The sequence below is a fragment of the Trachinotus anak genome, unplaced genomic scaffold (assembly GCF_046630095.1).
Source record: "Trachinotus anak isolate AG129_WGS33_773 ecotype Australia unplaced genomic scaffold, CSIRO_AGI_Tana_v1 ptg000023l, whole genome shotgun sequence".
Taxonomy (NCBI): domain Eukaryota; kingdom Metazoa; phylum Chordata; class Actinopteri; order Carangiformes; family Carangidae; genus Trachinotus; species Trachinotus anak.
The window spans coordinates 5,605,045-5,620,060 of NW_027273874.1; the positions used below are offsets into that span (position 1 = coordinate 5,605,045).

General features: G+C 42.5%; 1 protein-coding gene across 2 annotated transcripts in view; it reads left to right on the plus strand.

Annotated features, from left to right (window-relative positions):
- The first annotated feature begins 7,419 nt into the window (after positions 1-7,419).
- LOC139607107 (phosphatidylinositol-binding clathrin assembly protein) overlaps positions 7,420-15,016 on the plus strand; it is a 75,227-nt gene continuing 67,630 nt past the window's right edge. For both annotated transcript variants that reach the window (XM_071459739.1, XM_071459740.1), the window contains exon 1: positions 7,420-7,818. In XM_071459739.1, coding sequence (XP_071315840.1) covers positions 7,689-7,818 — 130 coding nt within the window. In that variant the 5' untranslated portion in view covers positions 7,420-7,688. The remainder of the gene's footprint in view (positions 7,819-15,016) is intronic.

Consider the following 15,016-nt stretch of genomic DNA (forward strand, 5'->3'; position numbering starts at 1 on the left):
CAGAGTGAACCAAAACAGTAAAAAAGTTATAGGCTGTAAAACCAAAACATTGAGCTGACAGATGCTAAAAATTAGAAATTTAAAAATAAAAAAAATTACTTTGTGCTCTTGAACTAAACTGGCTGTTTAAAAAAGGCGTCAGAGGCACGAGGACAGGTGTAATGAACGTGATAACCCGCCAGTATTCATACACAGAAGTGCATTCAGTATTTGTGGACACCTCAGTGCCAAAACACAGCTGCTAGCTTAGCGCTAACCCTATACTTTCTCCTCCCTAACAAACGTCACAACAACCTGTAATTTCAGTTCCTGCTGCCACAACTTGACACTAATTTTAAAGCACAAATCACAAGTTTGTTACCAGTAATTAAGCAATTTAAGAGGGTTGTATTACTAATTGTATCGTGAGCAAAGTCTTTACAGGTTTGACTTAACAAAGGTACACACTTTTATCAAACTGAATAAAAGAATAATCCTATATTTTTTACTGTACATGTGCAAAATAGCGAAATAAATCCAGCCCATACTTGGACCACAGTATGTGGCCCAGTATTCGCCCAGTTCCACCACCTGAATCTGGCTCATATGGAGCATGATTGTAAGCCGCTACCTCCACAACTGAACCAGTTCTGGCGCACATCCAGAAAATCCTCCAGCTGGTCAATACCAGAAGATAACAGCTGGACTCTGCCCAGATGTGAAAGTATATGGGCCAGACTTGGGCCGAGGATCCAGGAGTTTCATTTTGCTATCTGATGCTGGGAAGTTTAAATAGATGTAGAGTTGTTGTCAACTCTACTCTATTCCATTCTGTTGGTCTTTTTTCAGCTCGTTTCCAAATAAATCCTCTGTATAGCACATGCCAGTCTCTGACTCTGTGTACTGTTGGAATTTGTCTCTGAATTAAAAAAGAAAAAAACATTTCAGTTGAAAGATGAGTCACCTCGCTGTCTGTCTGAATAATGGACCGAGCCTCTCTGCAAAGACGAAGGCTATCAAGTTTGCATCTTAACAGATCCATTTAAATTTTATAAGGCTCATAATTCCACAGCTTCATATCTTTTAAAAGCTCAATGAATGAATAAGTGATCTGAGAGAATCCCGAGCAGACAGAGGTCTTCACAGCAGCACCAGCAGCGGGGTGTAATATTTTAGCCAGGAATTATGCATGTGTACACACACACTCGCACACACAACGTACCTGCGCATGAACATGGTGATTGAAGGATCAACCTAAAGCTGTGGAGCAGAACTTTAATGGGTGAACTTGTTGACAGCTTTTAAAAATTCATACAGTTTTGAACATTTATAGCTCAGTCAGTCTGCAGGTTCTGCTCGACATAAGCCCGACGTGACTGACAGGCTGAGCGCCAGTCAGAAAAATATATAACTTATGTAACTTTATACAGCAGCTAGCTTCTGCCACAGTGATGTAACTGGACAAAGGTAATGATGATTCACCGACTGACATTTGACTTGCAATGTTTCGATATGCGGCTGGTAAATGTGAGATGATGCGAGTTGAGCCAGGCATCTCTTTGGACCTAATTTTTGTTTAATACTTCATTATTAGTCAACGAGAGAAATCTTTCAACAAAGTAAAGATGAAAAAACAGAAAAAAGAAAAGAAAAAAAGGCTATGTTGTAATCCACATATTATTCCATCCTTCCCTCTGGGCACAAATTGCATCAAAAAGTGAATACATAAATGTAATATTTCAACTTCACATATAACTACCATATGACTATATATCTAAGATATTTATTAGGGCTGTCAAAGTAAACGCGATAATAACGAGTTAACGCAAATTTTTGGAATTTTTGGAAACAAGAAACAAACCCTCCCCAGCAGAAATGGATGAAGAAAAGGGTCTTTTGAACGGCAAGTTCAGCTTCAAAGCCTGCATGCAGTATCTTTGAGGTTATTCTGGAGAATATTCTGGATAGTATTTGTCATTGTTTTGGATTGTTGCGATAATAATAAACATACATTTGCATAAAGCAAGCATATTTGTCCACTCCCATGTTGATACGAGTGTTAAAAACCTGAAAATTTTCCTGTTAAGCTACATTCAGAATAGATAAAAAATGTGCAATTAATTTGCGATTAATCGCGAGTTAACTGTGGACAATCATGCGATTAATCGCGATTCAAAATTTTAATTGATTGACAGCAATAATATTTATATATGATTACATATAGCCGTGGCCCTTTCTCTGTGGAGTTTCATGCTTCCTCTGGGAACTCCAGTTTCTTCCTATTGTCCAATGACATGCATGTTAGGTCTGTACAAATGTAAGAATGATGTGAATGTATGTGTGAATATTTGAAGGATACATCAGTAACTGAGCAATGTGCCCAACTTTCAAACACTCCACAGTTTGTGGTAACTGAATTCACTGAGAGCACAACTGAAGCACTTCGTAAACCAGAGGCAACTCTTGCATCATTAGATAATTTGACACCCTGCCTTGTGAGGGCCCTAAGTTAAAATCTAGTTTTGAGCACTTTATTATTTTCATACATTGTGCTCAGATGTTGCATTTTACAAAAATAAATTAATTTAAATTACCATGAATTAATTAGTAATGGCTAATGAATACAAATAATACACAAAAGACAGGGAGCGATAGTGGGAGGCAGTTCGGATCCACAGCTCACTTTTGCTCTGGGATGCTTTAGTGGGTTAATCCAGCCCTGACGGTCTGGCTACCTGTCCTGTGAACTGAGATAGATGGATACACAATGGATGGATGGATGGATGAAAAACATGCAGAGGAATGTGCAAAACTTAAAAAATTTAGATTCTTATCCATCACGCAATACCATGATGGAAATGTGTGATCAATCCCAAATTCATTCTGCAGCAGGACAACGACTTCAAACATACAGGAAGAGTCATAAAGAACCATCGGGTTGTCCTGCAGCAGACGGTCTGACCCCCACAGAGCCCTGATCTAAACATCGTGTCTCAGAAGACACTGAGACAGAGGAACTGGGGTAAGTTCTCTTAAGGTGCTTGGAAGCACCCTACCTGCCGAGTACTTTGAAAAACTGTGCTCAGATTTACAGAGGAGAACGTCTGAAAGCATCCTCACCTTGTGACAGGCCTGTCTGACGTGCGCTGTGACTACACCACAACGACAAAGGAAGTGAGAAACAGCAGCAGGTTCAAGAGGTTAATGTGCAATTTCAGTCATCTTGATACTGGCAGTTTCACAAAGACGTACACTGTGAATCATTAGAAACTACAGAACTGATGATGATTTATTATAGCATCATTGGGGAAACTCTTCCACAGAAGAGGGGAAAGGTGAGGGGGGAAGGGGGACCACGATTGTGCAGGAAATATAAGAAGGAGCCGGAGCACATGGAGCCAATTAGTTCACATACGTTACTATTAATTATGGATGGATTATTAATTATGGATGGACCGTGCACAGGCCCAAAGGATGTGTTGGAAGTGACCGTTATAAACATTTGTATTTTTATCAGAACTTTAGCGCTGTAATGTTTCCTTTCCCACTGTCTCATAATCCATTTATGATCATAATGATGCAGAAGCAGACGTTGTGTCATCACATAACTGATAGACAAGTGGTCCAAGGAAACTTTCTACAGGTACACATCAAAGCCAAGACACCCGAGAGCTGTCGTTACACAGCTCGCCTGGCGCTGAGCCACTCCATCAATTGTAACCATGGTAATCACAGTGTAAATGACCCTCCCTGACACACTGTACCACACTGTGGATGAACTGTGTGCCCTTTTGGGTCTTTGTCTCTGCGAGAGTTTCCAGCTGACCCCGTCCCTGTCGGCTGCACGGTAATGGATTTATTCCCGTCTCTCTGAGCACATTGGCCTAAGGCAAAGCAGCGGCTCATGCCGTGATTGACAGCTGCTGATCGGACTCCATTCATGGCTGAGAGCCTGTTGCCAGGGGCTACGAGGGCTTCCCGCATCCTCGCATGCAGTTGCCATGGAAATTCAGGAGTTCAGCTCCTCCGCCTGCAGATGGCAACACTGCACTCCAGGTCAGGAGGGAGAGGAGAGGTGAAACGGGTTCGCGGGCGGCACGGCGAATCAGCAGTTGGCACTGACATCTTGTAAAGAGCCGAGCGTGGGTTTGATTTCATGGTTTGCATGTTCACCCTGGCTTCCACCTTACTCTCCTCTGGGTGCCGCACTTCCTTTCAATTACATGCAAGTCAGGTGGAGACTCAGCATTCCCCGTAGGCATCACCGTGACTGTCTGCCTGCCAGTCTTTGTGCTGCTGTATGTCAATTCTTTATGTGCATTGTTCTATTTTTACACAACTCTTTAAAGTAATGTTTGTATTTTTAAATGTATCTAATGAGACTTGGGATGAAAATGTATGCATGCATATAACAACAAATCAGGTTTTATAATTAAAAACAGTTGATTTGATGCAGTGCTGCAGCTGTTATGGCATGTGAAAGAGGATGTTGATAAACCAGGCCCACTTTGGTGGTCTGCACAGCGCTAACCACTTCCACCTACTGTGGTTGCATTTCTTATTTCCTTTTTTCTGCAGCATGCACATTTTTACACACACACACACACACACACACACACACACACACGTCACTGGGTTTGGCATAAATGAGTGAAAAAGAAACCAGATGAGCACAAGTGAGAACTGACAGTTACTTAAAGGTGGATTACGTGCGCACACACACACACACACACACACTTTCAGCTTCCAAGTGCTGATCAGTTCTGGCTGCTTGTGTGTGTTTCTCATCATCCGCCCTGACAGTTCATCGCATCGATCATCAGCATCTTGAGGAGCCTCCTAGTGGGCAGCAGAAGGGAGAGGGGAGGTCATTAAAGGTCAAAAGCAGCGGTGGCTTGCAGGAATCCTGCAGCTGCAGCTGCTGCTGGGGTCAGTTTGCAGTATTTCTCACCCAGGCAGGAAATACTGCAAACTGCAGCTGGATCTCTGAAACTGAAAAGAAACTATCCAATGCACGCATGCACACCCCAACAGGAAAAATTACCCACAAGTCATCAGGCGCCACATCTGGGAGTTAAGCTGTCACTAAAACCGCTCTCTAGAAACACACACACACACACACACACACACACGTTTGCACCCATGTCTTGACAGAATAAGATGTGCGGGTTTTGTTGCATCATGACCAGGCTGCTTCCACGCATGCAGCTGTGATCGACGTGAAGCACTCGTGCAGCAGCAGCCCCGCATCTCATCGCAGCCGACGAGATGCGTGAAACACTGTCAACTATCTGATTTATCCGGTGCGATGCCCGCTGGGCACACCGTGTTCCATATAGTCTGGAGTCAAACAAGGACACGGCGTCTGAGGAATAATTTAATACCACCTTAAACTTGGATTTGCGCGGCGCGGAAAACGCGTTTTCCAAAGCGGGGGGCGCAGAGACTGGAGTCACCCTGTGGCTGTGCTGTGGCGGAAACACGGCTCTGATGTAAAAAAAAAAAGAGCTGAGGTTTCAGACATTTGTTTCATGGATTCCGCTCCAATTTAAACCGTGACACCTTAAAGCTCACACTCACTCCTCACAGCGCGTCCAATAGACTATGGAGGCGTTCAGGAGCTGTCGGGAAACACAGCAATTAATCATTCAGCAGACATGAACAATATAAAGAAGCCATGAAACACTAGCTTTTTCTTTGTTGTTGTTGATGTTGATTGTAAAAGGATATTTAAACATTTTTATTCTACTTTTGCTACCATATACTGTCCATGGTGTGACAGTTTGGTTACTTTATAGTTTTGACTTTTATGATAAGACAATAACGTCAGACAAAGCCCATCCTTCATTTCATCACAGTAGATTTTCAGCTTCACATCCAAACCGCGACATGCAGAAATTAAAAACTTAAAGACTCAGCCATATGCACCATAACGCTCCTGCGATGGAGTACAGTTATTTTCACTATCCACTGATCTGTCAGTTGATTTTATTAATACATTACCAAGACGATACTGCCTTTGAAATATCAGGGGGGAAAAAATGAAAAATGCATATTAAAATTGATCAGAGCTCAAGGTGACACACACACACACACACAGTTCAGTAAATATCAAAGCTACTTAGCACAATATATCTCAGATAAAGTATATTTATTTATTTGTTCATCATCATATATTTCTTATGTTTTTCACCCTTTTGTTATAGCACTTAATACTATTTTTCTTTTTGTGTATTTATCCTACATGCAGTGCAATCCCACACAGCATGTGGTAACAGGTGAATTTGCCCTTTCAGAATCAATTAGTTTAGTTTAGTTTTAAATACAGTACCTTTAGTTTTAATTTGGTATTTTTTACAATGTTTTATTGGTACTTTTACTTGAATAAAGAATCTTCCACCATATAAAATAACAAAAAACAAAAAAAAAAAAGTTGGACGCGCAGGAAGTCACAGGAATTTGGTTTTGTAGATTCCGAGCCTGTAAGAGATGCTTGAACGCAGCACGGTTGTGAGATCAGCTGATTTTTTACGCTGCCATTTTGTCCGGTAGAGAAGCAGCCAGCCAGTCAGTCCGTCAACTGAAACCACTGGCGAGACTCTTCAGGCAGCGGCTCGGACCGGGACTATCGGTGAAACAAACAACCCCGAGCCGGTAATGTGGAGTCGGACAGCACCGCCTGAGCCCGAGAACCGTGAGGGGAAACAACCGAGCTGAGCGAGCTGTCATTTTTAACTTAGCGGGTCCGCCGGCTCTGCTCTTCGGTCAGACCACAGACACTCGCCCGCTCTCTGGTTAGCTCACCCCGCTAGCTGCTCGGCTAACACCCACCGCCTTTCGCAGCTCTTCTCGCCGGGGGAAACCGCACCTGTCCCGGCTGTCAGCTGAACAGTGTCCTCTTATGAACTCCAAACAATGTGCTGCTCGGTTGTGAAGGACTTTTTACGCCTGAGGGGGGGTTTAACACACACTTTGCCCTGCGACCAGTGATAGCTAAACAGCCCGAGCTAACAAGTTGACGTGGAGGAGGAACTCGAATTTTTTTTTTTTCTTTTTCGGGATTGTCGAGATTGTTGTTGATGTTCTCCAAGCTGTGATTTCATACGGATTATTATTATTTTTGCCTACACCCAGGTGGACTTTTCTCTTTGGTGAGCCCAAACGAAGCGTCCAGGTTACAAACCAGCCAGTCAGCTATGTTTATTTGTGGCCAGAAAGTAATTTCAAGTGTTTACAAATTCCACAGTGGGACTCTTTCCTGGTTCGGGTACTGCAGCGGAAACATTAGCTAACACACACTAGCTCAGATTAGTGTCGTGTGTTTTGTTAACTAGATAGATAGTCAGAATAAACTGGTGCCAAACAATTAAACTACAAAAAGAAAGCTGCAGATCAGCTGCTGACTGTAAAGCCAACCACATATTCTTGTACCTGCAGTAGTTTTTTTTTTTTTTTTTGTGCCACCAGTGATCTGACATTACTGCTGGTTTTATACGCACCTGGGGAAAAAAAAACAAAAAAAAAAACTTAACACAACAGTGGGTGTCTGATCGCAACCCTTTACCTCCACTTGACAGTGAAGTCACGTTGAGTTGTGTCCCGCAGGGAGTTGATCCATTGATCGGATCGTTATCGTGCTATTTTAGCTGATTGGGGGAAAAGGCAGAGAGAGAGAGAGAGAAAGAGAGAGAGAGAGAGGAATAGAAGCGATGTCGGGCCAATCTATCACGGATCGGATCGCTGCTGCGCAGCACAGCATGACCGGGTCGGCTATCAGCAAGGCTGTGTGCAAAGCCACCACACATGAAGTCAGCGGACCCAAGAAGAAACACCTTGACTGTGAGTATATCCTGTGTGTGTGTGTGTGTGTGTGTGTGTGTGTGTGTGTGTGTGTGTGTGTTGTCAGCCAGCTGCAGGGCTTCAGAAGCAGACATACTGTATCGGTGCTCAGGGCTGGTAGTGCTGAATCTGAGATGCACACATTCCTTCACTCCACCTGGCTGGACAGCGCCAGGAAGACAGACACTGGGTTATACAAGCCCAGGGTGGAGAATAAAGATGTCACCTCGATGCCTCCTTGTGTTTAGCTCTTATACAGCCTGTTAGCTGTTTATAGAAAGAGCCAATAATTGACAGATTGACCATATTAACTCTTGTGATGCTGGAGTCAATTCTTAACAACTGCCAACATTTGATTTTGATCAATCCATTGGTCGTCAGATATAAGGCAAGATGACAAAGGCCTCTTATTACATACCAAAGCCTGCTGTGATGCCCTGAAATTGCGCAATCGACAACCAAATATCTTCAAGTGTTCAGTTAAAGCTTCAATCAATGTTTTCTGTCATTATTGATTAATCTGCTGATTGTTTTTTAGATGAATTGATGAAAAATATTTAAAAAAAAACACTGTAAAAATGCTTCAAAATGTCCCAGAGCCAATGTTGAAGTTTTCAAATAAGCGCTGCAGCCAATAATTATTTTCATTTTGAATGCACACAATTTTCTCTGGAGGTGGTGAGAAAGAGCCCGTCACAATGTCCCAGACCCAAGGTGACGCCTCTAAATGGCTTTAAAGGGACTCACACTCAGTTCAACATCATTTATGGCAAAGGCAAGTTACAAATCCTCACATTTCAAGACGTGGAGATGGAAAACATTCGCCAGGAAAACAGTCTGAAACCTTAAGATGCCACACACAGTGAAAAGCTGCAAATCCTCACATTTGAGTTTGATGTTTGCTTTATTAATGGCTTAAATGATTCACGTAGTTTCAAAACCGTTGGTGATAAACTGTGTTAATCGACTTGGCAATTCATTCATTCATCTTACATTAATAACATCTCGTATCACCGGGGGTATGGCTCAGTTACAAAACTCTTACAGCAGGTTCTTGTTGTGCAGACTTCAAGGCACAGACAGACCAAACCGAGAGACAAAAGCAACAGAAAACAGGTCTTTCATGAAACTTGCTTCCGAAGAAAGACAAAAAAGAAAATAAATCTCACAGATGATGTGCGGAAACCACCACACAAGCATCATATTTTCTCATAAGGAAGCTTCGATGGGCTTTATTGTTTTTGGGAAAACTTATCTCACAACACACAGGTTTGCCAGTGAGGAGCAGAATGCAGCCAGCACCACAAAATACCACTAGTTCGACTTTTTCTTTTTTCTTTTGAGTCCACTGTATCCTGATTGTCTTCTCACGTATTGTTTTCAAAGAGTGGATTATTGTGTTGCGTTGCCAGTATAGCCCACCAAAATTAAACTGAGTCATGTTGAAGGTGGCAGTGATGCAAGTGAGATGACACAAAAGAACGAGTGAATAAAAGAACAAATAGATTTGAAAGAATGAGTCACACGGGGGCATATGCAGAACACTGGAGCTCGTGTTAGACATGCCTGGGACTAAATGTGCTGAAGTTCTGTTTCCGGGAACCCGGCTCTGTCGGCATGAGATGCAGATGTTTGATCGATGCCTCGGCTCAGCTGCCTCACATCCGTCAACTCCTCCTCCCTCACAAGACTCAGCTGCTGACGTTCAACAAAAGTCATGTATTGTCTCTGCTCCTTTGTGAACTTGGCCAGACCTTTACAGCCAATACACCACGTCGAGCTTAATCATTGAGGGGTATTGATTTCTTTGTGAGAGCAACAACCTCAGTGCCGTAGGGGGAACAGACAGCGAGTGGTGCATTGCATGAAGGCCTGATTGCCATGTTCTTTGACCATTTGATGAATTTTACAATGCAGGTAAAATCCAGGGTTGTCGGGGTGTCGGTTTCATTGTGCTGTTGGTAGCATGAGGAAGGGTGTTCAGCAGGCAGGGTATAGGTTAGGTTGTCATTCAGGCAGGCAGGTAGTCAATTTGTGAGTCGGTTAGCAAGCCAGGGAGGCTGGCAGGCTGGCAGCATGTTCGATCACTACTCAGTCAACTGATCCAACCATCCTGTAAAGTAATGAACACAGGCAGCCAAGTAGGTTGTTCGGCAGCCATTCATTCAGCCCTATTCATAATTCAACCTTGGGAATCAGTCATACCACTGAAATGCTAATGTACTCCACTGCCACATAGTGTCTCCTACGCAAACGTTACTCAAAAGCCAGGGCTGCAACAAACATTTGTTCTCATTATTGATTTGACTATTTTTTTTGGATTAATCATTTACTCTATGAAATGTCAAAAAAGGGGGGAAAAACATGTTCATTGGAACTTCCCAGAATCCAAGGTGACATGTTCAAATTCCTTGTTTTGTTTGACCAAAAGTCCAAAACCCAAAGATATTCAGGTTACAGTCACAGAGAAGGCAGCAAATCCTCTCATGTGAGAAGCTGGAACCAGAGAACGATAATCAGAAATGTTTCTGGTAAATTATCTGTTAATTGACTGATTGTTGCAGCTCTCATCAAAATGTCTTTTTTTGTTGTATCTTTAAAGGTATTATTGTAATCTTACAGTTGGAATAAATAAACTCTGTCACTGGCCAAAACTTGTGCAAATCTGAAGGTGGAAAAAATTCCCTGTTATTGAACAGCTGGTTGTATTTTTGTGATCCAGCTGATATCTTCAGTCCGTCCAGAAAAATATTTCCCTGGGCCAAAATGAACATTTCAGTCATACATTTTCCAAAGACCTTTCCTGGGCTGCCACGACAAAGGCAGCAGACTGAAATGAAGGTCCAGCAAAGAAGAAAAGCTCAGCAGAGTGGCACTGCAGTGCGGAAATCTTCCATTTAAACCTTGGTTTTGCTGTGGCAAAATACTAGACTGACAGAAAACACCAGTGAGATCTGAAAAATACCTGTAAGCCACTGTTGAATAATTAAAAAAAAAACTGATGTTTGATCGTTCTGCTAAGATTTGCAGAGGGAATGTAATGTGTCCAAATATGTGAGTGATGTGGGAAGTATGTGCCTTAAAGTCTATATAACACAACAAACCTCCTAATAAGTACCACATAAGGGGATAATACCCAACAAGTTGTATGTTTCATGATTGTAATGGATGACATGGAGGAGACACTCTGTATCCTGCATCCAGATTCACACAAATTTTGTTTAAAAATGTGTCCGCTTTAAGTTTCTGTTGTTCTTCTCTGTGGTGGTTACACAAATAACTCTAGCTCTGCAGTTCAATACTAAAGCAATAATTTACTACTTCAAACGTAGTAGGTGTCCAGTTATACTCTGTGGTTACAAAAAGTTAATTCAAGCCTGGCATCCAATCAGAAACCAGAATCTGCAGTGGTCATGGTACAAAGTATATTTTCCAATTCCAAATGCTGTAATTCTTAAAAGGTTTTGACATCTGTACCCAAGGTTGAGTCGCCTTGTAACCGCCGTAGTCTGCAAGAGTGTGTCTGAGCGTAAATATGTCGTCACACGTCAAACTTGATGAAGAGAAGTGAAAACCTAATCAAAAGTTGTTGCTCCAGACACATTTAAGATGCAAACAGAAGCCAAGAACAAACTGCAGTCCAATTCAGCTGCATATTGGCACCGTCTAGATACATCTGGAAGCAAGATGCTGGAGGTCTGAACAGGGCCTAGGAGGCAAGGGGGCAGTTGGCAGCTCAGCCTGCCAGCCTGCCAGCCAACTAGCATGTGAGTCACTTAACAAGTCCACCAGTTAGTGAATTTTATGCCTGTGGAGCCATTTATCAAGAGTCAAGAAGAAACCTAGGGAAACCTGATCATTGCTGTGAGTCTGAAAACCTAGGTTAAATTATGTTGTCGCTTTTTCTTTGTATATCTATTCTTCACGCAGTCTGAGCCCCTGTTCCTAATACACACTCACGTAAACACATACGACCATCATTCTTTTTCGCTCTCTTCCCTTGGCACAAATTCACTGCAAGCAGCTGTGACTGTCTGACAGCAGGCTGTGAATGATTTCACCGGCATATTTGCATCTAGACCCAATAACCGAATAACCCTGGCAGAAATCTTTCAGTGTTGCCAGCAATGAGTGTGCAGGGGTTCGGGGGCGGGGTGGGGGCTGCTGTTAGCTCTAGCAGCCGTGACATTCACGCACCACTGGTGAAAATAAGTGCCGTTTTAAAGCCATTTAGTGTCATGATTGGGACTGTCCACCTCAATTAACCCTGGCTTGTGAGTCAGTGGCAAAAATGACAAGACCTTCCCATCAGTTGTGAAAAGCCCTTCTATTTATGGAGATTATTATCATAAAAATCAATGAGGGAAGGTCAGACAGTGTTGGAATATATCTGTGTCTGCATGCACACCTGCTTGCAGTTTGTCAAAGTGAGAGATATTGTGTGTTTAATCCATCCTTCATAAGCAGCTAAGTGATTGCCACGGCACGCACGCATTCACACTTGGAGGCCACTTCTTTCCACTTTTGCATCAGTGAAACACTGATTGTTTCACCATCTTACAGATGTTAGAGAGAAGTTGTGACATTTATACTAAAGTCTAGTTTCCCCTTCACAGGCACTCTGTTGTCATGGCAGCAAACCAGCCAACTGGCTTGCGTTAAATGGACTCTAGTTGACAGGGGGAAGTATGATGGTGAAATCGGCTGCAGGCGCGGTATCGGTGCTGTTTTTGCAGCTTTTGAATGCACTTCAACCGAGTGTTTGTTGATCGTTTAAGTCTAATTGTCAACAAGAGACAACTGGAAGAATTACTTTACCCTCTTGCCATTTACCTGCTCTGCTGAACGACTGGTGGGAAGTTTCCCCGGCACTTAACCTCTGTGTGAAATTCACACCTTGACATCACATGAGAGGCACTTGGTAGTCATGTGAGAGTCATTGGAGTCACATAAATGGAGGTGTGAATGAATTGATGCAAGTGGCTGAAAAGTGACGCAGTAGTCCCACCGCTGCTTTGTTCAGGGAGCGTTTTTCGGGCTTGATGTACTGTTGATGGCCTTCTTCATGCCTCCTCCAAACCCTCTGTCTTCTCTGTCCAGAATGTGTACTTCATTGTCTTCAAAGGAGTGAATGACAGGAAGGGGGAAGATGAGTGGTTGAGGGGAAATCAACCACGACGGAATGAATCAGAAAAAAAAAAATCCACAAGAAGATCTTATCCTCAGAAGTATTGCAAGAGTAATTCGACCAGAAATCTGACTAAGTAATAGAGTTGTGACATGAGAGGTGTTGCTGTTATAGAAATGTATATCCCCCTATATTCTGTATTTCCATGTCTGTTTTTTCTTTTAACAGTATCCTGTGTTACTGAATGAAGCACAAGGCTATCCCAGATAATGTGATGACCCAACAGGTTTATGTTAATGGCGACCAGTTTTAATTATTTCAGCTTAGTTTCTGAGAAATCATATTATGTCTATAATTTGGCATGGAAGACGGGTCTTGTTACCATAATACCCATGAGCCTTGAGTGCAGTTGCTATGGAGAAGAAGCAAGTAAGAGGTATGAACTGGAACAACAGGGAATTTAAAACCTTCCGTCATTGCAGTTAACAAAGCATTGACCCATGGCTGCTGAACTCTGTCAAAACTGACACCAAATTTGAAAGTGGTTTGATCAGAGCTGCAGATTTTTAGTTTTAGTTGTCTGAACACCACAATTATTTTTTCACACCCGACATTGTTGGCTCACATGACTGAATTTTTCAAGTTTAGTGACTGTATGGTTCTTGTTGAAATACACCTTGAGAATCGTCCTGGTTAACCAGATATTTTGTAATGCACTTAATTAATTATATCCACTGATGGTTGAACCTGAACAGATCCAACTGTGAGTCATGAAACATTGTCTATGGGACTTTACTTAAGGAACCAGGGATGCATGAAATACTTGCTCCTTCTTGGCAATTCTTCTGGTTTTATTTGTCCTAGTTGTGGGCAAAAAATGTCAGAGTTTTAAAGAAGACATTGTGATGCTCAATAAAGGCACTGGTGCTTTGAAAAAAGTGCTTGTTGGATCGTCAGAACAGTGACTAAAACCCCCTCTCTCAACACCTTAATGGTGTCTTAATTGAGGGAGGATTGCATCTGACAGTTCTTTGCAATTTTCCAAAACCGATGATTATGCCCACATATGAGTTCAAATGAGTGCAACGCAGCAAATGCCTTCAAGGAGACTGCCCAAAAAATTGTGTCGTTATCCAAATTTGAACGATTATGGTGCATCGGGGTAAGACAAATTTGGAAAAACTATAAACACCTTGCTCCCGGATGTGGTTGTTTACACGTGGTGTGTACTAGATGGTTTCAAGCACAACCTGTGCTTACTACAGCAGCTTTGTAGTCAGTAAAGTGAATTGCAAAAGTGTCTGCAACCATCCTTCCTGTTGTGGTACCTTTGAACAACACAAGATGTCAAAAGAGACATTTTTCAACTGTTATTGACCCTTGCCCTCTCAGAGGACATGTAAAAGGTGAAAAGAGACATTCCCTGTTGGATTCACTACATGTCTATTGTGTCTCTAATAGGAGGCAGAGTTTGTGGAGTTGCATCTGTGTTGCTGAGTCATTACATTGACATATTTTGTTGCCAGGAAACATTTGACATGTTTTTGACCTTTTGCTTGCTCTGTTGGCTGTTGCTCGACACTGTCCATGTCCAATGTGTGTAGGGCTGACTTAAAACAGCTGAAGGGCCAGATAACAGATGTGGACAGGGACAGCAGACCTTTCTGTAGGTATGAACTCACGTTTGTAGGCATCCACAGTCTTTGCAGACATAGGCAATTGACATGGATGCTTACTTCCAAGTAGTTTTTTGTATTTCATACTATATTAAAACCTCTAAAAGTGGCTGATGACCAAAGTGGCAGGTACTGACCATTTGGCTGGCGCGCTGTCCTGACCTGGTCAGGCAGTTTTAGACCACCCTACATGCCGTTTTTCACAGGAGTCTGAACCACAGCTTTTTGACTCAGCTGCTTAGTCAGACTATCCTGTTATTTAGAGCATTTTCAGGCTTTTCTACTCAGCAGCAGCCAAAGTCATGGTACCTTAATACAACATGCCACATTGGTTTTATCAGCTGGCTGAGCTGCTGCTACGGCACGTCCTCTGACATCATATTGTGTTGAGCAA